The sequence below is a fragment of the Lampetra fluviatilis genome, chromosome 47, assembly GCF_964198595.1.
Source record: "Lampetra fluviatilis chromosome 47, kcLamFluv1.1, whole genome shotgun sequence".
NCBI classification, from domain to species: Eukaryota; Metazoa; Chordata; class Hyperoartia; order Petromyzontiformes; family Petromyzontidae; genus Lampetra; species Lampetra fluviatilis.
In genome coordinates this window covers 7,648,685-7,674,664 of record NC_136321.1, presented here as the reverse complement: position 1 = coordinate 7,674,664, position 25,980 = coordinate 7,648,685, and the positions used below count along the sequence as shown (strand labels likewise).

Sequence of the window (25,980 nt, the reverse complement as noted above, 5' to 3'; positions counted from 1 at the left end):
GCCTTAAGTGAGTACCTTGTGCAGAGTGTAAACATTGCCACAAGGGAGACAAAGGCGGCCGGGCACGGTCTTGGCCACCCACCCTCTCGTATGCCCTGCCGGCCTTCATAGGTGCTCGCTAACAGCACTTGCCCCAACAGTCTGTTAAGGCTATACGGGGGAGGGGGGATCTTTGTCATTTTGAGGCGAGTCTCACTGGACAGGTAGCTGTACGTCGCAAGCGTGTTGAGGATGATGGCCGCGCCCGGGGAGATGTCGGTGGCGTTGAGACGGGTGGGCACATCCGCATCTTCGCCCTCCGAGAACTTCGGTCCATCAGCAGGCTCCTTCTGCAGCTCCATGAGGCCAGCTGCACCCACGTGGTGAGAAAAACATTCTCCGGATTAAGTCTGGGGGGTGCAGCAGTGATCTGCGCTTGATTCCTGGCCAAGGCTCATGTCAGTCGTGAATGATCACGGGGGCGAGATGTTAACTACCTTGCCTAGTATACAGGATTCATCTTCTTGGTTCTTTCGGTAAAGTCACGTAGAAGGGACAGACCTGGTCTTCACCTGAGGACGGCTGCTTGCGTTGTGGCCGAAACGTCGTGAGAATTGTATTTCATTATGTTTAATTTTTATTATTTTATTACTTCCCTTCTATGTGACTTTACCGAAAGAGCCAAGAAGATGAATCGCTGCAATCACGAAAGCTTTAAATCGAAATTTAGTATACAGGAGGTCGTGGGTTCGATCCTGAATCTGATGTCTGTATATTTGGAGTTTGCATGTTTTCCCCGTGGTCGCGTGGATATTTATCCGGGTCTTCTGGTTTTCCCCTCCACATTTGGAGACATGAGTTTAGAGTATTTGGCTGCTAAAAAATTCCACGTAATAAGACACTTCCTTGAGCTATCATTTATGGCCAGGTTGCTTCTGAAAAAGAGCAATATAGCTCTATGGGCCTTACCTGCTAAAATATTTTAGCTTTAAATAGTTTCGTTTATATCTGGAAACCAACCGGTTCTGAGTTTCAAACCCATACTAGGTCCAGCTCACTCTTGCAAGCCTTCAGTTCTCAACTGAAGGCTCTTCATTGAGTACCTGGTATAAGGTCGCGACCCCTGAGGTACAAAGAACCGGGACATATCACAAGAAGAAGAATATCTCACAAGACCGGAAAAGGGGAAATATACCTGTAAACGCATTGTCTTGAGCACATGTGGCAAAAAAAAAGAAACCTGAGAAAGGTTTATATTTTGTAAAGAGTAACAGATTTCCCAGAAAAGTTACCTCAAAAAGAGGACAATCCTAGGAAAACCAGGACAGGTGGCAACCCTAACCCAGTTCAGTGTGTAAACATCAGCACTTAGGAGACAGAGAAGGCTGGCCATGATTCCAGCCACAACACCAGCCCCTCGTGTGCTGTGCTGGCCTTATAGATGCCCGCTAACAGCACTTGCCCCAACAACCTATGCAGGCTAACCCTGGGAGGCGTCTTTGTCTTTGCCTGTGTAGTTCGTGTGGCACAGCAGGAGACACAAAGTGGTGCATCTGCCAGTCATCACAATCAGTCAACCCACGGCACCTGTGCCTGTCCCGTGACCTTCGGTCAGCAAGCCTTCGACAACTCGACGTGGCCCTCGGAGTGCACCTGGCCTGGCACAAGCGCCGCGGTGAACGTCACGTGACGAGTGGCGGCGGCTGTCAGTGTTGTTGTTGTAATCTTAATTTGGAGCTTTCGTGACTGCAGGGATTATTCTTTGGTTCTTTCGGTAAAGTCACGTATAAAGATAAAATAATACATTAAATAATAGTATACTACGACGTTTCGATTGCAACACAAGCAATCATCAGGTATAAAAAAAATAGCAACAAAAATCTAACCAGGAAACTATAAACAGACATTTAAGCAGACAGATATCACAAAGATACACAGAGAGAGAACACGTAAACCAACCGGGAGGCGAGTAGTGCGTCGCCGCGTCGCGCACTGCGTATCCGTGCGGATGCCCGCGGCCGGCGGGCCCCGGCGGTGCTGCCTGCGCCTCCCGGCTCAGGGAGGGGGCGGCTCGGGGCTCCGGCAGTGAGCGCGAGTGGCTGGAGAGGCGCACTCCGCGGGGCCTGCGGTCGTCCAACACCCTGCGTGGGACTGTGGGGCACACGTTCGCGACGGTTTGCTTTGTGCGATTTCACGCCGCGCAAAGATTCATCACCACGTGAGAACTGAAGGGACCAGGATGAGTTCCATTTTTAAAAGTGAACAGGATGAGTCATACTAATAGGGTTTATCCCCTTTTTTCTGGCAACAAAACTGACATCTTTTGCAAGGAATCATGTTTACATTAACCACAATACTTGCAGTCAAATGCAAACAAAAAACATAACTCTGATAATTGTTTGCATTTGACTGCAAGTATTGTGGTTAATGTAAACATGATTCCTTGCAAAAGGTGTCAGTTTTGTTTCCAGAAAAAAGGGGAAAACCCCTATTAGTATATTTTGGTACTGGCAAAGGATTTCCCAGAAGGATGAGTCATATTTGACCTGGGTCACCAAAAAGGATGGAAACAAATTAAATCAAATAAATTACACTAAAGAAGGAAATATAAATCGGCACAAAAACAACTGTGGTACGTGAGAAATGTAATTTTTTTTTAACTCAACCCGAACGGTGTAGGGAGCTGCTCGTCCAGCAGTGGATTGACCAAGACTGACAAAATGTTATTTATTTATAGTTTAGTCGTGTCATTATTATTACGATGACAAATATTCCATGATATGAATAAATATTATTTTGTTAGAAATATATGCATGTGTACATTCAGTCTGCAAGTTCAGTGCTGACGGTTGCTCTCCGAGAAGATGTCTATCATATAAGCTACTTAGAAGAGTGGTAAGCAGTGAGTCATTTGCCTTTAATATTTGAATGCAAATCTATTTATTCTCTCGATTCTATTTGCTGGTACTGAACGCAAGCATCACTCAGTGACATGTTAAGGCAAATCATTTTCACACATGCCAATTTTACTCAAGCTCAAACGCTTATTGTGGAATTGGCCAAACGTCCCAAGGAAGAACCACCCTGCAAATAAAAAACATACCACGCGGATATTTTACCAGGATAAATGAGCACTGTTAAACAACCACCAGTTTACATATTCCCCACCGTGGTCGCGTTGATTTTTTTCCGGGTCCTCCGGTTTTTCCCTCCACATTTAGAATCCACATGCGCATGGAGTAGTTGGCTGCTATAGATTTCCATATGATGATAAGCCATTTCGTTGCGCTATTATTTGTGGCCAAGTTGCTTCCGAAAAAAAACGCAGTGGGCCTTCATTGGTAAATAAAAATAGTTTTAAAATGTTTTTTTTGAAACTCCCAAACCCACAAGGTTGTGAGAGAGCCAGGAGATAGCCAGGCGGCAAATGGATTTTTTTTAATGTATCTGTGCAGAGCCTTGAGTTATCTCCTTGTATGCGTGGGTATTCTCCAAGTACTCTGGTTTCATTCCATATGCCAAACACTCACTCAACAAAATTGGTCAAACGTCCCAGTGCAGGTTCCTCCTAAAATAGTTTTGACCCTGTTTGGCTTTTCTGAATAAAAAGGACATTGAATAAAAACCCATAGCTTAAGCAAATTTACCAACTGGACTCATTTTGCATTTGTCATTTTTGTACAGCGTCTTGATATTCCAAATCTAAAGAAATCTACTGTAGCACATTACTTTATGCAAAAAAAATTGCAAGTCAAATTTCAAATTACATGGCGGCATTCAAGGCGTTTGGAGCAGAAGCAGCAGTTAAATGCTCTAAAATGCACCCTGTCAATCAATTCTAACGGGAACGCTAAATCGTGTTAGAATACATACATACATAAAAACGCTGTAAGCCTTCAAACCGAGGCATGGGCGGTCCCTGCCCAGCGCCCCGCATGCGTAAATTAATCGAGTTACTTGTCCAAACCTGTGAGCACTCTGCTAATGGGTAGCTAATTACGTAACCGCAAGTCCATTTACTCCGTTAGCTTTATTTCCCCCTCGCGAGAAGAGAGCGAGGGGTGGGGTGGGGGGTAGAACAGACATGGACCGCTACTACACGGGCTAACCCCCGCGCCCCCCGCAGTGCCCGGTGGGATTGTCCAGAGCCCCGTGCAGTCCCCGATGCCACGTGTGCGGCAGAGTCGTCAGCAAACAGGGCACTTGTAAAAAAAAAAGTGGCGCTGTGAACACAGAGTCCTGGCAACAACGGCGAACGGCGCTCATCAAAGGCTCGCGAGAGGGCCCTAATGGTATTACCACCTCCCCCCCTCCTCCCCGAGTGCTGGCAAGCTTTATTTATTTATTTAGGGCAAAGTGCCGTTAAAAAGTCATTCCCAGCCTTGGTGGCATATGTGGGTGCCTTGCTGAATTGTGTCGCAATGTATGGATGTGTGTCGAACGTCTTTCGCACCGTACGTAGCTAACCGTGCTAATCGGAGGTATGGGGGAAGGACAACAACCTAGACGTAAAAAGCAGTTCCAAAGAAATTAGTTTTTCAATCGAGATTTTAAATGGCTTCTGGGTTGGTGTCATTTCTGTAAGGACCTCAACTCTTTAATTTCTACGCGACTTGAAAATGTTTATTGTCGGGACACACAGAGCTCCGTATAAACTGAGCCTTTCTCTTTAAATACGTTACATTTCTGAAACATATCCCTCTATAAGAGAATGACCCGCTGATGAAATGACCTTCATGTCACACTGAGCTGCTGTGCAAGCATATTTAGAAACCATAAAAGCGCAAATTACATTAATGTTACAGATATTTTGGATTACATAGATCTGTGTCCTCTGCTGCAACTCTGGTATGGTGGAACAGAACTGTATGGCTATGAATAATGTGATACAATAATTCGTGATAAATCTTGGTTTTCTAATTGACGATCTGATTGATTGTCCTGTCCCAGAAGTAACTCAGGGCTTCCAATATTCCAGCCGTCATGCCCCATCGTTTCCAGCTTCCTCATCTCCAATGTGGATTAAGTCATTCGGCATTATTAGTAAAACAATCTTGGATGAAAGTGGAATTTGTTTGCTGTTTTCTTGTCATTTTTTTACACACCCAGGTATCCCTTGATAAAAGGACTTCCAAGCCACAGTTCACGTTGCTATTTTGGCCACAATTCTGGCATATTTTGGTGGAACGATGGCTGCTTTTGCGTAAAATCAATCAGCATTGTTCCACCATTATCAATTCAGCATGCTTTTAACAGCTAATTCCACCACCTTCTATTTGACAATTGTTAAAGGCCCAAAGTGGACAGGGTTAGAGCAGGATCAGGGCAGAGCTTGATTTAGCAAAGTTTCTGACAAAGATGGAAAGTTTGCATCTATCTATACACCCTTTTAATAAATGTCTCGACCAATATCTCTATTGATCCATATACATCTGTCCGCCAGTTCATGTATGCGGCTAACCAATCATGCTTTCTATTCCTCTATCTAACATCCGTTTATCAATCGATCTATTAAGCCGGTCTATTCCATCTATCTAGCAACCTCTCTCCCTACCTCTCTATAGGTGAGACCGTGGTGGTCGTGGTGGTAGTGGTAGGAAAGTGGAGGGGCCTTGCTCACCGCAGGTGTAGAGCACAGCCAGGTATTTGCGCACGCCGGGTGGACAGGGGTTGCCCAGGGCTCCCGATCGCGTCTCCACGCTGCAGCTCGTCAGACCCTGGCATCTCCGCACCAACACAGCCAGCGCCTCCGGAGACTGGCACTCTGCAAAGACAAAGATCCCCCCCCCATATAGCCTGACACGACTGTTGGGGCAAGTGCTGTTAGCGAGCACCTATGAAGGCCGGCATTGGTACACGAAGGGGTGGGTAGCTAACATCACGCCCGGCCGCCTTTGTCTCCCCAGTGGCCCATGACCGGTCAACATAATCGTCACTGGTGTTGGCCGTGAGCCAGAATCGAAGCCGGATTACCGGGTTCATTGCCCAGCTTGCTGACTGCTAGACTACCGCTCCCCACACACGTGGACACGGGGTGGAGGTATTGCATCGATTCTACAATCAATGTGAAGCAGCCTCCGCTGGCCCAGGAACTCCCCTGTCCTGGTCCAGGAGTGGCACCAGGGCCTGGGTTTGTTTGCCCAAGGTCCATGAGCTATCACGATTAGGCACACAAAGATGCATCAAAGGTAAAAGTCCAGCCCTGCAATTCCTGTCTCGCACTACTGCTGGTAGAAGGGCCTCCAATACAGGGAGTTCTAGGGCCCTCTCTAAAGGGTATTTGGCCTACTACGTGTTGGCCAGACACCTTAGAAGAGGTGGGAATACCCAGATTGTACACTGCCACACGTGACCTGCCGATTGACTGTGGTGTGCCCAATAATACTGCTGGGTTGACAGCAGAGGCTGGGTGACCCATAGTTTCAACTACTGCATTGGGAGATCAAACTGGCGACCTTTGGATTGCAAGTCTGCTGTGCTAACCATTACACTGCAGCAGCGTCGGTTAAAAATCGATGCTTAAGGTTACAAACAATATATGTAACAGATCCTATGTGTAACAATACATTATTTCCATTGATATAACTACACAGTACATAATTGGGCCATGCAAACCCTGCAGCACAAGAGACGATAATAAAGCGGTCGCGGATTTGTCTCCGGGTGCTACATAGCTCAGTGGGCCTTACCTGGTAAAAAAAAACATTCTTTTAGTTTAGTACCCGTAAAAAGAACGGCACAAAATTAATTGACTTTTTGAGTCGCATGGCAAAACCGCGAATTGTCACAGTCGGGATTGCACGAAACTACTGTTCGCGGGGTCGGGCACGCTCGCCAAACTCACGGCTGTCGGAGGCGCGCGCCTGCGGCGACGGACACTCGAGGCCGCCGTCCTTGGATCGCCCGAACGTGGCGGCTTGCACCGCCACCACCCGCGAATTCTTGCAGCGCAGCTGCAGCCAGTCCTCCTCGCAAGCGACCTTGCGCTGGTACTCGTCTGCGGGCAGAAGGTGTCCACGAGAGACTGAGACGCCCCGGCGATGCCTTGCCCGGCGTGAAGGCACGCGGCCACGGACACGCGCACCCTGCTCGACGTGCGGGGTGGTGGGAGGGGAAGGGTACGTCCACGGCTACAGCGTGGCATGATGAAGGTCAAGACTGCGATCGATGTCAGGGCGAGGGTGGGAAAAAAGTGAAGGTAGACGGTGTAGCCCTTGGAATTGCTTACTGGACATCTATGACAAAGAGATTTACAGCTCATCGGATTCCTCCAGTGTAAATACATTCTGATTCTGAATTGCTTGCTCAGACCACTCCTGGCAAAAAGCCTCCACTAATAGGCCTTCACTCCAGAGGGAGCTTCCTCTGGAGGGTACTTTGGCCTACTCTTCCACGTTGATGAGATGTGTTGAAATAAGTGGAAGTACCCCACACTTTACCCCACCACGTGCGACCTGTCAATAGGCCAAGTGTGCCTTACTGACGCTCGGTGGACAGAGGCGAGGGAATTTAAGGAAATGGCACCGTTGTTTCAATTGCCGTGCCGGGAGATCGAATCGACCTGGTGACCTCCGAATTGGAAGTTCGGTGTGCGAATCCATCACATCGTGACGCCATCCCAGAGTAGGTTTTATAATAGTTATATAATAGTTTAAAAACTTTAAAAACTCGACCCGGGTGCAGGATTACCATCCGTGTTAGGGTTGCTGTAAAGGTAGCAGAGGGTTTCAGTCGTGGATTTGCGTCTGTGCGAATGCTCTCTGCGCTCGGCCTGGGGTGAGGGACTCACTCGGCCGGCAGCGGTAGGACACGGAGTGCCGCGCCACCGACGACGGGCAGCCATGGGGCCCAGAGAGGCGGCCGTGGGGGCCGAGAGGGCGGCCAGGGAGACGAAGTTCACAGCGCCGCTTGTCCTGGCACTGCTGCAGAGCGCGCTGCAATGTGACGTCACGTCACGGCACAGCACATAACGGTACATCAGAATACATAACGCACGACAGGACGGCGTGTGATACGTAACGCAGTGATGCCACGTGTTACAATGTGCAAGATAAGATCAGTGCATCGTGTAGCAATGATTCACGTAGTCAAATGTTTCGCAATGACGCGTCGCATACCACACATTGTGCACGGATGTTTAATAAACATGTGCAATGTTTCTGTACAGCGGCATGAGATTGAATTTGGGTGCTATGTAAATACCAATTTTTTTGTGTCTTCGAGCACATGGCGGTGCATCGTGTAACGCCAGAGCTCCACCATTGATTTTATAGGTCGTTTTAACCATAATAATAATTTCAACTTGTAACGTGCCGTAAAAGTAGTCGCTCACGATGACACGATATTTGTTTTTTTTTCAGTCGGGACCTGCATCGGAATATTTGAGCAATCAACCTTCAATGAGTATGTTTGCTTCATACGGACGGACACTTGGAGTGCCCATGATTACAATTGCGGGCTCAGACAGAGGCTGGGAAGGGGGCGGTTAATGGGACTTGCACCATCGTCTCAACTGCTGCGCTGAGAGAGAGAATCAAACCGGCCACCTCTCGATTGCAAGCCCAGCACGCTGACCATTACACCGCGGTCGTATTCATAGTTAAAAACTTTCGTGCCTGCAGGAATGCATATTCTTTGGTTCTTTCGGTAAAGTCATATAGATAGAAAATTAAAGAAAAATAATATGAATAAAATAAAAATATTGATAAATAAATTTAATCACCACGTTTCGATCACAACACAAGCGGTCGTCATCCCACCTGATGACGGGCACTTGTGTTGCGCCCAAAACGTCGTGATTTTATTTATTTATTTTTACTTTTTTTACCTATGTGACTTTACCGAAAGAACCAAAGAGTATCCACCAGATTATTTATTTTTTATTTTTTTACTTTTTTATTTTCTATCTACATGACTTTACCAAAAGAACCAAAGAATAAGTATTCTAAGTTACACACAGACACCGCCCACCCCATAACATTCATGATTACTGTTCAAATACGTTCGGAACTGCACGCTCAAGGTCTGGCCCTCATCGTGAGGGATTAGAGCCAAACTCCTGTACATGCTGAGCCACGGTTCTTTCACGTTTTGTCGGCCACGTTTAATTCCACTTTATTAAAGCCTCGCTTGTTCTAATGAAACAACTCTTCACCAGATTCCGCCTCAAGTCCTGGCAACTGTCAATTTGCCAGACATATTTTCAAAACATATACCCTGTACCACACAGAGAGGGATTCATTTCTAATTATTTTACCAATATTTTTTCCTCCCCCCTCTGCCACAACAACCTCTTCTTTCCATTTCTCCGTGGTTTACGTTTTTAAATCCTTTATATTAAGTTCACTTGCTTGCGCGCTTACGACCGTGCAAATCTTTCGGTCGTTTTTTAACCCACTTCCCGTGATCCAATCGAGCTGACATTTTGCACACAGACTCGTTGTGCGTGACAATTTATTTTTGTGAAAATTTTTTCCCAAATTTTCCACTTTTTAGGAAATTTTTTTTTTCATATTTAATTTAAAATATCAATGTGATAAAAATGAAACTCTTACTCAAGAAAAACAGAAATGAATAATAAAATAAAACCGATGCCACGCATATAAAGGATTTATAGTGAAAAACTTTGTTTTTACGGGTTAAATTTTTTTTCCCGGTTGACTCAAACGTCTGAAAGCCAAACAAAGAGCGTCTCTGAGGTTCCCTGCGCTAACGCAATGGAGCTGTCTGCTCGGATGGGTCTTTAGCGGTCCCCTTCCTCCCTCCCCGCTCGCTCGCTCGCTCAACCCTCACCCATCCCCCCTCTCTCCTAGCTTTTGCCATTTATTATATTTTCTTTGTAACCCAACTGGCATGTTATACTGGTAGGAACCTCCTGGTTACACCAGCCCACAGGGGATTATTGTCTCCGTCGTGCAGGGAGGGGCTGGGTGGGGAGGGAGGGGCTGGGTGGGGCTGGGTGGGGAGGGAGGGGCTGGGTGGGGAGGGTGTGGCTGGGTGGGGAGGGGAGGGTGGGGAGGGGCTGAGTGGGGAGGGTGGGGAGGGGCTGGGTGGGGAGGGTGGGAAGGGGCTGTGTGGGGAGGGTGGGGCTGGGTGGGGGTGGGAGGGGTGGGGCTGGGTGGGGAGGGGCTGGTCACCCCGTGGTGCCCTTATAAAACTCAACGTTTAACCTACTCACGCCGGCTTGTGCCCGCCCTCACAGTCGGGCATATTTTCGGAATACACCACGTCGCCGTTGACCCTGGCCATTGACCGAGCAACCCAACGTTCCTACCAGCTCCCTCCGCAGGAATGTGTTACGGTCGCGCTCATTGCACACACAGTGCTCGCAACAATAATCCGCAATACCTTGTTCATCTCGTCAAGGAGCATCAACCATCACGCGAAATCCGGTCATCCTCGTAGCAGCGGCTTCTGGCTAGCCATCGAACAAGGACGGTCACTGCACCGCGCTTCTGCGGAAGTCTGGAACGCTCTTCCTGCCGATATTAGGAAGCCACTGGAACTTTGCACTTTTACATCGAGGTTGAAAACTAATATATTTTTAACTGCTTTTTGCGTTTAGTTTGTTGTCCTTCCCCCGCACATCCAATTAGCACGGTTGGCTCCGTACGGTGTGAAAGAAGTTCAACATACACACAGTACATACGGCACGACCGGTAAGAGCCTCTCTCGGTTGAATTCGGCACATTTTATGTTTTTGGCCAGCATTCTAAAGCGGTGCTCGACTTCAATCGCTCGTAACCGATCGGAATGTATTTATTTATTTCATTTGTTTGATGGTCTTGGAGAACCTTTACAGGAAGCCCGCGGAGATCAGTGAAAGACGTTCCCGCTGTCCTGCCCCTTGCATCTCTCTCTCTCTCACCGACTCTCTACGCAAACCCCCCCCGGTGACCGGTCGGCAAAGGCGTGCATCGCCCACGGCAGGGTCAAATGAAATCCTTACTGCGCTGAGCTCTGGCTTGAAGCCCAGGTGCCTGGGGAAGGGGTTGTGGGGGCTAGGGAGGGGTCAGTGTGCGACGAGGATGATATAAACATCGCGAGGAAGTGAGCCGCAACTGGAAAGTCCGTGATCGGCAGTGAGACCGTAGGGATCCTGAGACACAGGAAGTGACATTTCACGAGTGGAGAGATGTTACAACAGCAGAACGTGGAGGTGTGGTGTTAAATGCGCCAACAGCTGTGGTATCTGGCAGAAGGAAGGAAGCGACGGCGTGGTGTAGCGTTATTAATGGCAGTAGTCACGATAAGTTATTTGCATAGGCGGAGTTTGACTTCTATATTTGGGGGGGGGGGTGCTTTGTCCCTCACATTAGGAATCGCTGTCGCATATAACAAATTTATTTATTACCTTAATTGTAAACTACTGGAAATAAACTAATAAATGCGCCCAGTTTAGGGGGGGGGGGGTATTGCCCCCCCCTCTGTGTCCCCCCCCCCCCCCGCAAACTCCGCCCATGGCTCTTTCACTTGTATTTAAGTTCCTCGCCAGCAACCTCAAGAGCTGCCTCTGAATGGGGGGCCAGCCTAGGGGGCACACAGGGGGGCACTGCTGCTCATTATGACAGGACGCGAGTCCCCAGGCCCCCCACCCCCCTTAGTGATATTCCACTTCAGTAGAGCGGAGTAAATTTAGCTGATGGAAAACACAAGCCAACCCTTACCCCTAACCAAAACAACGTGGCCCACCGGCTCCCATCATTAATCCGAACTTGACCCCACCCCAAAGCTTCTGAACGTCCTTTTTGGCTGGAACGAGTGCTCCTTTCACAAGAGCCTGTCCAGGTGCTCCGAAGCATTTGCAAATTTGCATATTTTTGTCCCGGTCAAAAATATTCAGGTCTAATGTGCGCGACTCGCGATATGGGCAACTACCGAAAGATCGAGGAAGCCACTCGCCACGTGGGCAGGGATAGTGGTTGAGTAGGCGTGGCTATACAAAAGTAGGTGGGGCTAATTAGAGGGAGGGGCTTGACAGCCCCTCACCACGTGTCCCGGTTGAGACTGCAAGAAAGCCGGTGGCTTCATTATAAATCCCACCTCTCACGCACAAGCCCACCCGGGGCTCTCGTCACCTTTCTCTTTTTTGTTAATCGTTTTATAACTTTTTCATGTTCACGTTGCGACGGTGCTGGGCAAGCACCTGAAGCAGGGCAGAGTCCGTGCAGTTGTGGGCACGGCTGTGGTCGCCGTGGGCAGTGGCGTGGGCAGCGGACGGCGGAGAAGGGCAGGGAGCGTGTGCCCTCGCGGCGCGCGTGGCGCCCTGCACGCGCAGCGCCGTGTGGCGTGGGCAGCTCAGCGACACCGTCTCCCCGCCGCACGCAGACACCGCGAACTCTCGCAGGAGTGGCCACACATGGTCTGCGGGTGAGGGTAATAAGCAGGGTAAGAGATACAAAAATGAGAAAATATGAAACTAACCACCACGAACACGCATGATGGCTTTAATTAAAAACTGCCGAGTGTCCTGGTTTGGCTGGGCTAGTCACTTGATGCAGCAAATCTGGCTGTGATGGTCCCACCTGATGACGGAGACTTGTGTTGCCTCCGAAACGTCGTGATTTTATTGTTTTATTTTTATTAATTTTTATTTCATTTTTTTACCTATGTGACTTTACCGAAAGAACTAAGAGTATGGGCTAGTCCCAGTTTTCAAAAAGCTGTGCCGTTGCCCAGAAGCATTTTCAATGTCGGGGTTCAATCCTGCTTAACTTCGACAATCTGATCGGTGCACTCCTGGTGATTTGGTGACACGGTTCTGCACTCTCAGATGATTAATATCATTATTATTTTTTGTTAGATCTTGATAGCTACTTCTAATGCGCCTAGAGGTAGGGAAACAATGATTTGCACTGCTCAAAGAAGAAAAGGCAGTGCAGCTGAAATATAAAAGCTTCGGCTCGTGACTGGAAACAATGCTTTGCAACCGAGACACTGTACAGAGTTCGGACGGAATTGAATGGAGAGGGATGATGTTGTCACGTGATTTATAAAGCAGTGAGCGGTGTTCATCTCTGCTTGCAGTCCTGAGCCAGTTGAGGAAATTCCACGTTGCCATGACTGGGCCATGTATCCTTAATAACATAAACAGTCTGATTTTTTTCATGGTTCCGAGTATATTTTGTGTGGTCTATTTTAACATAGGTCAACCAAAGAATAAGATATTTTAGTTCTTGGTGGGCTCACATCTGCTGAAGACATACAGCTTACTCATATTACTATTCAGCCTGTGCAGGCCAAATTGACCCTGACCAAGGGTAGAACTCACCGAGTGAGCCATCACAGTCAAATTCAGAATCAAGTTTGATAGAAATAATAATAATGTCCTTCATCCAAGAAAGCTTCACTGTGTCTGAACTATTTTCCCGGAGGGTCCTACATCGGAATGTTTGACCCATTACCATGAATTTCAGTGTTTGGCATGCAGGAATGAAGTGGAGTACCAAGAGAAAATCCAAGCGAACAAGGGCATACCGCCCAAAAGTTTTGCATGGATAGATTCAAGAACCCATTTGCTACGCTGCCATCACCTTGCCACCTCAGAGCCCAGAGGGGTTCTGGAGTTTCACAAATCTGCGAGACGGACCAACCCTTAACCCTCCCGGTTCGCTGGATTATAAGGTGTGCACCACCACGAGATCTGGGGAAGTATACGGTGCCATCAACTTGGTCCTCATTTGCCCACGGGATGTGCCACTGGTGAGTGTGGAGAGACTGAAGGCCTGACATTAAAACGACGTCCTCTCGCGCGAAAGCTTTCACGAACGGACGACTACGCGCATTCCGCCGCCAACGTGCTGCTACCGCTGTTTCGTTCGTTTAACACGAAGGCTTTCACGACCAGTTTCATCCATAATACAGTTTTTTTTTTTACTCAGATTATACTCAGTTTCTAAATGTTGTGGATTTACTCTCCAACACACTGGGTGTGCTGTACTAGTTACGAATTGGCAAGTTCTGTTCATGTGACGAACCTTACTAATTGGCTGTGTCGGGTGGTGGCGGGTTTAACGACACGTTTATACATATGCGATCTAACCCAAAAAAGACCTGCATTACGGACGTTTTGTTCGTGTTTTATTTTTGGTGACGGCGAGAAAATATCGGGAGTTGTTATTGATCGTCGGCTGAGCGCCGTCTGTGTGTACACGCGCGGAGGGGGGCGCATCGAGGCTACGTTATTTTCCAATTTGCCACTTATAAACATTAAGCGCCCTCGAGAGAAGGCTGTAAATAAAGCTGCAGCAAGGCAGCAGATTGAAGAGCGTAATTGTAGGCTCTTAGTCGACAGCGTGCCAACATATCCACCGTCCGTCTGCTGTTGGAGCAACGATCGATGCGTGTTTTATAACGCAGCCTCTGGGACACTCTCCATCACGGCCGTCTCGTGCCAGGGCGGGGGCACTCATATCGTGACCTCCGTGACCCCATTATCCAAAAGCCATCCATTTAAATATAGCCCCGGCGAAGTCAATTTACGGCAAACAACATTTGCGTGAAATTGGGTGCGCTTATGGCTTTTCGTTTTCTATCTCCGTGCAGAGAACGTCTTTGGCGCCGTGGGGTATATCGGGCGTGCGGAGTGGGTGGATGGGCTCACTGGGTGCCCGAAGCAGAATTATTTTGCCCCCCCCTGCCCCACCTCACCATTCAATTTCTAAACTCCTGGGACAACAGAAGAGACATTAGACAAGAGACTGAGATGTAACGAGATGAGAGAAATGTGGACAAATGCAAAGAGCTCAAGAGATGTACGGATGACAGAGATGTAGAGAGATGAGAGAAATGTAGAGAGATATGATGGCAGTTAGATGAGAGAGACAAGCAGACTGACAAACGAAACGAACATTATGGGTGAAGAGAGAATTATGAATTAATCAATATTTTTTTAGGAATCAAATTTGAGCTGATAGATGATTCCAGGGGGCCCCCTTCGGTCGACTTGGGGTGCTGAAGCGTTTTGCTCTGTTCACTTGTGTCCCAGCGCCACCACCACCACGAGCGTTCACTTGCGCCGGGGGGGGGGGGGGTGCACGGCGTGTCGGAGGGGAGCAGAGATACCGGGCTGAGGAGGTGGGTAATGATGGAGAGCTCAGGAATGTCCCTGCCTGCTGAGAGGCGCTAGCCTGCTTCACTCAACATGCGTGCAGAAAGAGGAGGAGGAGAGGGGGGGCAGGAGGCTCATGGACGCGCAAACACGGACCACACACACGCTGGTGGGTACACACACACACACATCCTAGTGGGGTCACACACACACACACATGCTGGCAGGGTCACACACACACGCTGGTGGGTACACACACACACACACATCCTAGTGGGGTCACACACACACACACTGATGGGTACACACACGCAGGTGGGTACACACACATCCTAGTGGGGTCACACACACACACACTGATGGGTACACACACGCAGGTGGGTACACACACACACGCTGGTGGGTACACACACACACGCTGGCAGGGTCACACACACACACGCGCTCGTGGTTCTCACACACACACACAGGTGGGTCCACACACACATGGCGGGGTCACACACACAGTGGTGGGATCACACACACACGTAGGCGGGTTGTCACACACACACGCGCTCGTGGCTCACACACACACACACGCGCTCGTGGCTCACACACACACACACGCGCGCACATCAACCAAACGACTATGAAGTGACACTGCTGCGTATGTTTTGCGCGGCTGTGCTATGCAGCGGCTCCAATGTGTTTTGGGGTTGTGGCGCGATCTTGTTCGGCATGTCCGGTGTGAATTTTTTTTGCTCTGCGGAATCAGAATATTTGTTTGTACTGCTGGAGGAATCCGAAGAACTACAAAGCTTTCTTTTTTTCACAGGGGCGGGTAAGAACGTTAACAACAACAAACAGGACAACAACACGAGATGAGTGAAAAGCACAAGAAATGTAAAATCACCAAAACATTCTAGATTTGAAGTTTTCGTGACTGTAAGGATCCATACTCTTTGGTTCTTTCGGTAAAGTCGCGTAGGTGGAAAAATAAAAAATAATAATACAATTTTTAAATAACTAAATTAAATCACGACGTTTCGGAAGCAACACAAGCTTCCGTCATCAGGTGGGACAGCCACAGCAAGAAACAAGATTACAACTCAAAGACAGCGCACTATCAGAGTATTCTCTGATAGTGCGCTGTCTTTGAGTTATACGCCTTTTGGCGTCATCTGGTCCAACACCAATGGAGACTAGGCTCTAAGAAAAGCTGTCTCGGGTGTGGACCAATCAACTTCAAGGACAGTGCCTATCATTATCATCATCAGAGTTGTTTCTTTTTGTTTGCATTTTGACTGCTTGTGTTGTGGTTATTGCAAACACGATGCCTTGTATAAAGGTGTCAGTTTTTGTACCAGTTGAAAGGGTAAAAACCTATTACTATATTTTGCCACTGGTAAAGGAGGTCTCATAGTGTAAACATCTCCATCCTAACCAGGCAAATCCCACAAATGATAGCTCAATAAGTGGCCCATCGCTTGGGAGGTCGCCGTTTCTATTCGATCTCCCTCCCACGTGGCAGTCGAAGCGAGGGCGCTCGCCTCTTCAAACCCCGCTCCCTAGGGCTCACTACAGTCGATCGGCAGACACCAACGCGTGGTAGGAGGGACACTCCCACGTTAATTCTAAGACGTCTGGCCAGCGTGGAAGAGTAGGCCAAAAACACTCTCGGACTTATTTTTCTGTTCAAGCGCCGACAGTGGCGCTTGCGAGCAAAGGGGCCGTCCGTAAATGACGTCACGCGATTTTGGACGATTTTTGGCGCCCCGCCCCCCTCGTCACACGGCGTCACAAAAAGTCAGACCCCCCCTCAAATATGACGTCACAAAGGTCTGCCCCCCCCCCACCCCCAAAAATGAAACGTGCTTCAAATCGCTTTAAACTCTTGTCATTGTAGTGCGTATTTCATGTGGCGCTGCACTCTGATGTTGTAGGAGAAAACATTAAAAAGTCTATTTTATTAAGCAGAACGTGTTGTCTATATTCATTTAAAGTTGCGCATTTTGATGTGACGTCAAATTTCTCAAACCCCCCCCTCCCCATCGTCACAAATGTCTGACCCCCCCCCCCTCCTAGGTGCGTGACGTCATTTACGCACGGCCCCAAATTCCAGGGCTGCGTCTTCACCTGCATTCCGAGCGGGACCCATCGACAGCCCCGGGTCGGTCAATTCCTCCGTGCGGCACTCGACCATGAAGAGCCAGAGGGTTGTTTACTTTGAACTCCCTGGGCCTTGCAAGTCCTCGCCGGCTGCGAGGCAGCATTCTTAATTGTCACGACGGCGTTGTTATTTTGTTTTGGGGGGGGGGGGGCTGGGGGTAGTAGTCGTGGTGGTGTCTATGAAGGCCGGCAGGGCACACGTGACATCATTTATGGACGGCCCCTTTGTCTCCCCAGTGACGATGTTCACACACCGCACCAGGTACTTATTTGAGACTGAGTCGACCTAGGGCAGGCCCAGGACGTGTTCAGATAATCGTCACCGGTGTGGGCAGTGAGAGTGGGAATCGAACTCGGATCACCGGGTTCGTTTCCGCAGCGCGCTCACCGCAGCACCACCGCTCCCACGCCTCCACACGCGCACACACGCGCACACTTGTGAGTGAGCGAAGCTTTCACACCAGCACATCAAACGATTCACAGCAAACCCTACACTTTAAAATCGACTGGCGGTAGAGGTAGGGGCGGACACATGCCGCACGGCGTTATTATTACATAAATCGACAAGCGGAGCACAACGCACCCGCCCACCGCCTTACTCCCCAGCCACGGCAGCCGTGTCATTACCACCGAGAATCGTAGCCGCGCCCGACTCGATCCTTTTGAGCCTTGCGTAATTAACCCACGACCCGCCATCAACGCCATCATCGTTATTATGTTGCCAGATCTCTGGCTCGACGGGGTCAGGGAGGCAGACGGACAAGGGGGGGGGGGCAGAGGTGGCAGCGCTCCTCGACATCAGAAATGCAACATCGACCAGACGGCAGAGGTCGCAACCGGGTACCCGTACCCTACCCGATACCCGGCTACCCGTACCTGGCCGGGTACGGGTACGGATATCCGTTTGCGACCCTGGTGCGGCCGGGTACGGGTAAGGAATCAAAACCCGTTCGCGACCTCTGCCAGACGGTGGTTGTGCCAAGTCCTCGAGAGGAGGTGTAGGGCCCCTGTCCAGGTAGACAGCCCGTCCACGCGATATTTTAGACTTTTCACGCGACGTAGTTGTTGTTTGCTCCGATAAAGAACTGATCCATTGCCATACAGCCTGTTCTCATAGAACGCACTAGTAGTTGGGTTCCCGAAGAACACCGCGTTATCATGAATCATACGGGGTAATGCAACACGTGAGATGCGTAACGCAGGCTGAACAAAGATCGAGGCATCTGGAAGCATCCAGCGGCATCCCGATGCCTCGCGTGATGCTCCGCCGAGGCAGCCGCTACAACCGACTATTCCATAAATGACGTCACGCACCGAGGGGGGGGGGTCAGACATTTGTGACGATGTGTGACGAGGGGAGGGGGGGTTTGAGAAATGTGACGTCACGTGAAAATGCGCAACTTTAAATAAATATAGACAACACGTTCTACTTAATTAAATAGACTTTTAAATAAATGTTTCTCCTACAGCATCAGAGTGCAGCGGCACATTAAATACGCACTACAATGACAATAGTTTAAAGCGATTTGAAGCATGTTAAAAAAAAATGGAGGGGAGGGGGGCAGAACTTTGTGACGTCATATTTGAGGGGGGGGGGGTCTGACTTTTTGTGACACCGTGTGATTAGGGGGGGGGGGGGGTCAAAAATCGTCCAAAATCGCGTGACGTCATTTATGGACGGCCCCTCACTCGATCGCGTTATATCCAATTCGCATCCGCGTTTAAAAAAAAAAAGTGTTCTCTAATCCCGTACATCCATCGTGTTACATCCAATTTGCGTCATGAAAACACGCGTTATAGCAGAACAGACTGGACTTTATTTGTTCTGCGTTTGTGAGTGTGCCGAGACCCAAGGTTACTCTTGCAGAGGAGACCATCCTGGTCCCTTGAGCCCTCACCGGTTAAATCAACTTGAACTTGAAACTAGCGGCGGTCTCGCTGCTTCTAACCCTAAAGCAGTGAACAGACCAGTCACCATAACTTAAATCTAGCGCTAACCATAATCGATGAGTCATTAACCACGAGCATTATCCCTTAAATTGACCATTAACTGACCCAGATTTCATGAATTTTTTTTTAAAGGGGGAAAGAGTCGGTGGACTACAACGTCATTCAGACGCTGTCTCCCCGACAGACCTGGTCTTCACCTGAGGACGGCTGCTTGCGTTGTGGCCAAAACGTCGTGAGAATTATTTTATTATGTTTTATTTCATTATTTTATTATTTCCATTCTACGTGACTTTACCGAAAGAACCAAGAAGATGAATCCCTGCAGTCACGAAAGCTTGAAATCGAAATTTAAAGTCTGTGATGTCCAAGCAGGCTATCTCGGCTGCGAGACCACAAGAGTCACGTGTGTGCCACCGTTAAAAAAAGTAAAATATTTTTAAAAGACCGAGTAGATGGATAATGATCGCCCGCAAAGTTAAAAAGGGTTTTAACTTTGCGATTGTATTTCTGATAAAGCAGCGCGTGGGTGTTTCGTCGAGCCGCGGTGTTCACCTTCAGTTCCACCTCGCGCTGGAAATTACGTTTTGGCGAAGAGGTTTGTTTACAACAAAAAAATTGAAAAGCGCCGGTTACACGCAAGAGAAACACAACTCACGACGACTAAATATTTGATAATCTCGCGTGGGTCACTCGTCAGTAAAAGGGGATTTTTTTGGTGGGGGAGGGAAATAAACAAACGAACCAGATTGCTAAAATGGACATGCGGGAATGCAAATATGACTTCTGAAAGTGTGTGATGTGTGGCCGCCAAATCTGAGGAAGTGTGTGTGCGTGTGAGTGCAGCTGGTGCATCTAGCGGTCATCTCAGTCAGTCAACCCATGCCACCTGGGTCTGTCCCGAGACCTCCTGAGGTCAGCGAGCCTTCGACACTTCACGTGGCCTCAAAGTGCACCTTGCCTGGCACACTGGAGGCTGCTAGGCAGTAAGCCCAAGCAAAAGCGAAAGTTCCAAGGGGGTGGGGAGCGGTAGTGTAGCGGTTAGCGCGCTGCGCTATGAACCCGGCGACACGGGTTCGATTCCCGCTCACGGCCAACACCCAGTGACGATTATCTGAACCGGTCCCGGGCCTCCCCTAGGTCGACTCAGCCTCAAATTAGTACCTGGTGCGGTGTGTAAAAATTGCCACTGGGGAGACAAAGGCGGTCGGGCGTGGAGCTGGCCACCCCCACCCCCCTCGTGTACCGTTCCGGCCTTCATAAGTGCTCGCTAACAGCACTTGCCCCTACAGTCTATTCAGGCTATATGGGGGATCTTTGTCTTTGTGTGTACGTTGAATTTCTTTCACACCGTACGTAACCAACCGTGCCCCCCCGCCCCCAAACACCGTTCCCCTATTGTCACCGTCTCGGCATTCGAGTGCTCGTCGAGATTTCGGCAATACGGTTTCGCGCGCGAGGATTATTTCAGTATCTTTACCCACGAGAGAGAGAGGGCGAGCCGTGCACCGAGCCGCTAAAGATCTTTTTTTGTTTTCCCTTGAAGGCTCCAGTTTGAATGCCGGAGCGTCTTTTTTTCGCACGCGAGAGAGAGGAAACAGGGGTGGCCTGGAGAAAACACACACACGGCATGTGAAGATAACAGCTCACAGTTTGCATAGGTATGTCAAGAGCCACACTTGCTGTACTGCCTCCGGTGGGAATCTCGTTGACTTTCGTAGTATGTGATTAGCACGTGCTATCTGCACCTCCGATCAGCACGGTTGGCGATGTACGGTGCGATAGGAGTTCCACGTACATACGCGTGGTCACGATCACACGGGCTCTTAAGTGATCCACCCAGGCACGGCAAGGAATGCGTAAAAGAGTGGACGTCCACCCAGTGCCGGATTATCCTAGTAGCAAAAGTAGCTACATATGTAGCTACGGGCCCCGCACTTTCAAGGGACCCGCGCTAAATGATTTGAAGCTATCAATTCCGGTTCAGTGATTCTGCACTTGCTCTATTACTATAGTACTATACCGCCTTCAACTTTTACGAACGACCAGGTGTTTAAGGTGAGCGATTTGTCGTATTATCTGGCTGTATAGCAAATGAAAAAATACAATTGCATTACTATGCAAGTAAATAATGTGTGTTTTTATTATTATTTAGGGCCCCTGTATAACATATGCTACAGGCCCCGCACTAGCTTAATCCGGCACTCCTTCCACCGTGGAGAGATGGAGTAACGAAATCAGCGCGTGAGCCGGTGCACAAGCTGCCTTGTTACATCGCAAGGATCGTGAGAGATGGCAACGGCTTGGGGAGGCTTTCAACCAACAGTAGAATTTTAATGGCTGATGATGAGGATGATGATGAAACAGCAAATGCGTTGTTCGCATCACAATTAATTGGTGCTGTCCGGGAGGGCGACCCATGCTGCACGCGCGGAGACTCCGTTAATCACCGCTCGCTAACGCGAGAACGGAGAATCTAGGGTCCCACAGCTCATTGTGTCACCCAGACGTGGCACAATGTAGGCGCGGAGGAGGGCACACTAATAAACCCACGCGTAGAAAAAGACAAAGGTCCCCCATATAGCCTATAACAGACAGTTGGGGCAAGTGCTGTTAGTGAGCACCTATTGACGTGGGCACACCACACCCGACCGACAATGTTTACACACCACACCAGGTACTCATTCAGGGTTGAGTCGACCTAGGGGAGGCCCAGGATCAGTTTAGATAATCGTCACTGGTGTTGGCCATGAGCGGGAACTCGGGTCGTCGGGTTTTGTAGCAGCAGCAGCGCGCTACCGCTCCCCGCACACACACACACACAGACTTGCGCAAAGACACACACACGCAGACTCGCACAAACGCCACACACAACGTCGTATTTGTTATATCGCTGCCACAACGGGCGTCCCAATTAAGGGGGCGGGTGCGCTCCTGCATAACGACGCCGTGCTCGGTGGGAGCGTCTCTCGCGACTCGCGAATAACCGGCTGTGTTGGGAGGAGGCGGTGGGGTCACTCTGTCTGGTTCCCGCTAACCAGGGGCGAGGCGGATCCATCCAGAAACTTCCCAAGGGGGGCCCGGTGGGGTGGTCCTAGCACTTAAATCTTTTTTTAAAATAGGTGCCCTACATTGGTGGAAAAAAAAAAAGTCTGATAAATACAGCATCGATAAAAATGGAAATTTTCAGAGTCACAAGGTTGGGACCGCCCGTTGCCACCAGGGCTCAATTGAGCTGGAGCTGACCAGGCCTGAGCTTTGGAAAATGTTCCCTGAGAATGAAGCCTTGGCAGCTGCGGTAGCGCACGCCTGTAATCCACTGCTGTGTAGGTAGAGGGAGGATTGGTGGATCACACAAATTAACCGTAGTACCTCGGCTCTCACACAATGTCCGTGATGCAGTCATCTTTCATCTGTTGATGGTCGGCGATGCGGCAATCGACTCATCTCGACGAGCTGTACACGATACACCACTACGGTGCGTACGAGCGTTCAGGGTTTCGGCGCAATCGTCCTCGCTGCGTTTTGACATCGCGGAGTAGCGCCGATTTCGGATTGATTGGTACCCCAGTCGCGGAGTGAAGTACACCCCTGGAAAAAATAGTGTCCCAGAAATATAATATTTAATTGCCTCGGCCATTTTGTATAATTTGGTACCCCGGGGTACCGCCATAAGGATCAAATGTCAGGAAATGTGGAACTCCATAATGGTATTGCCACCCCACACACGTGGATTTTCTCCTTGTGCTCCGGCTTCCTCGCACATGTATGTGACTATGAATCTTAACACCTTGATATAAAGAGGATTGCAGATCTTGAGGAATTGCTGGCGCTGACTCACAGCGTGGCTGCTGCCTTCCCGATTGTCCTGGGTTCCTCATCGCGCCTCTGAGTCGTCGTCCCTCTCTCTTCGAAAGCGAGCTGCGAATACTACAATATAATCTACAGTGTAAGGTCCACAATAATTGTACGGTCCGTTTTCAACAGTTCAATCGCCGCACGACTAATGGCGGTGGTTGTTCAGTGTCATTACCCAGCATTCCCGGCATTTATGCCTGGGCCGCCGCCATTGTCTGCTGTTAGTGTTGTCGCTGTGTGGTTCACTACGATATTCTCTGTGCTCTTCATGAACATTATCAACCCCATCGTGACACGGAAGCGTGGCATCTACATCTGCAAAATATGAAGAACCAATGGCATCTACATGGACAGGAGATTATACAACTTTTAAATCCATTACCCGTGTTTAGTCGACATGCCGTGCAACATGTTTAGACTCTACAGGAGTAAAGATGAAATTACGAACAAATCGACGTATGAACAGACCTCTGGAACTGAACTTGTTCGTAAGTAGAAGAGTCCTTGTATTTGCAGTGCGCATGACATGGGCATACCTGGTGTGGAAACAGAGGCCTCAAAGAAGTAGCGTCTGTCAAAAATAATTTTGCGGGGCTTTTTTTTTCTTTTTCTTTGACACAAGGTGGTGCACTGCTAGCTGCGCCAGCTCCAAATGGCAATTCGTACACCGCTCTCAGCGCGATACCAACGGCACGGTTGTCATTCGGTATCGTAACGTTTGTAAGGAAATAAAATAAATAAGACGAGGGAAAATGTACCATATCAAGGGTTGACATCTTCAAACGGGCACCGTTTATCTATACACCCACCTCCCCACCCCCGCAAGTTTAGACGTGCACCTCCTCTGCACTTAACAATAATGTCTGGTTATTGAATGGAGGAAAAAGAAATGTGTCTGAGAACATTATTTCTTTTTTTTTTTCTAACGCATATTTACGCAGTACGGTATGCGGTACCTCTTAGTTCAGCACAGTACTTGCTTCAGGGGAATAGCACATGTCACGCGTATTAAAACAAGGGGGTGTAATTCAGAGAAGGGGTATAATTTAAAGATTGGAGCCCAGCGAACAGACGAGCATTTAGCCAAGCATTCACATTTGGAGGGGGTCCCATGCAGGGCATGGAGTCCAGAGCATGTGACAATGCAACGATTCACAGATGTTATTCTATTCTTTTCACTCGCGATACGTGCATTCAATTGTGACCGTGAGAAGTAATTATTCACTATGTAGGAAAACTATGCGCAACATGAGAACGTTTTCAAATGGGGAATATTAACTTCTTGGCCGTACGTATGTGTGATTGTATGTCGAACTTATTTCGCACCGTACGTAGCCAACAGGTGCTGATGGACCATACGCATGAATGAACTCTGGCAACGAAAACGGAATTAAACCTGAAAAGTGCAGTGAAAAACGTGAAAAAAGGAGAGCATCATAATTGATTTTTTACCCTTCTATCTGGCAACAAAACTGACACCTTTCTTACAAGGAGTCATGTTTGCATAGACCACAATACCTGCAGTCATAATGCAAACAAAAAACATAACTCTGATAATGTATGCACTGTCCTTGAAGTTGATTGGTCCACACCCGAGACAGCTTTCCTTAGAGCCTAGTCTCACATGGGTTGGACCAGATGACGCCAAAAGGCACACAGCTCAAAGACAATGCACCATCAGAGTATGAGAGCTCGGGGTAAGCATTTACACCATTGGAACCTCATTTGCCAGTAAAAAATATGATAATTGATTTTTTACCCTTTTATCTGGCAACAAAACTGACACCTTTTTTACAAGGAGTCATGTTTGCATAGACCACAATACCTGCAGTCATAATTCAAACAAAAAACATAACTCTGATAATGTATGCAGGTATTGTGGTCTATGCAAACATGACTCCTTGTAAAAAAGATGCCAGTTTTGATGCCAGATAGAAGGGTAAAAAATAACTTATCATATTTTTTACTGGCAAATGAGGTTCCAATGGTGTAAAGGAGAGCATCCTTGGAATTACACCGGATGACCGAACAAACACAACTTAGACGCACGATATTTAACGCTGAGAAAAATTCAGTGGGGCTGGTGCAGAACACATCGCTCGGGGGGGATGATGACCGGTCGTCGAGACTGGCAAGAGAATGTCAGCCAAAGGAGGGACCATGCCCGGGAGAGAGCTCACCGTGGAGATGGAGCGATATCTGCTGATTGTGCCGGAGCGGGATGGATTATGGAATCGTGACACCATGAAGAATCAAGACGAATTGGGGAGTCCTTTCCATAGCAGTGAACGGAGAAAAACACGACTGTACTGTGAACGTGGAATAGACGTTACAAACAATGTCAAATGAGACCTCTTCTTGGTTCTTTCGGTAAAGTCACGTAGAAGGGAAATAATAAAATAATAAAAATTAAACAGCTGTCTCCCCGACAGAGCTGGTCTTGTTGGTCTTCACCTGAGGACGGCTGCTTGCGTTGTGGCCGAAACGTCGTGAGAATTATTCTATTATGTTTTATTTGTATTGTTTTATTATTTCCCATATACGTGACTTTACCGAAAGAACCAAGAAGATGAATCCCTGCAATCACGAAAGCTTTAAATCGAAATTCAAATGAGACCGTAAAATTTTGACCAAAATCATGCATCGAGTGAATCACAACACTGCCAGGCTCCCCGAGCACTTAGCTCATGGAGGCGTTAATGTCAAGCCGTGGCATGGGTTCCGTGCCAACTCAAACCCGCCCTGTCGTGTACCGAGCACTGAGGGTTTAATGATTTCCACAAATGGGCATTTGCCCCAAAGGACTTCAACCTGTTGACTGTTTAACCAAACCACATTGGACAGTGCAACGGAATCTCATGGGGCAGCATCCATGTTTTGAGGTTAGGCGTGCCCTGCTGGTCCCCAATGGTAATTGGTTGGACTACAGATAGGCTACAGATCGAAGTTATCCTGTAACTATAATGATAATAAATCTACACGGCTACTGAATAATGATT

General features: G+C 48.5%; 1 protein-coding gene across 1 annotated transcript in view; it reads right to left on the bottom strand.

The window, feature by feature from the left end:
- Positions 1-25,980, bottom strand: part of LOC144947928 (protein eva-1 homolog C-like) — a 64,185-nt gene that overhangs the window by 6,573 nt on the left and 31,632 nt on the right. Inside the window, exons 2-7 of the mRNA XM_078877334.1 lie at positions 12,125-12,342; positions 7,769-7,913; positions 6,824-6,976; positions 5,600-5,743; positions 1,939-2,130; positions 197-349 (exon numbers count right to left, since the gene is read on the bottom strand). Of these exons, the coding sequence (XP_078733460.1) occupies positions 197-349; positions 1,939-2,130; positions 5,600-5,743; positions 6,824-6,976; positions 7,769-7,913; positions 12,125-12,342 (1,005 nt within the window). The remainder of the gene's footprint in view (positions 1-196; positions 350-1,938; positions 2,131-5,599; positions 5,744-6,823; positions 6,977-7,768; positions 7,914-12,124; positions 12,343-25,980) is intronic.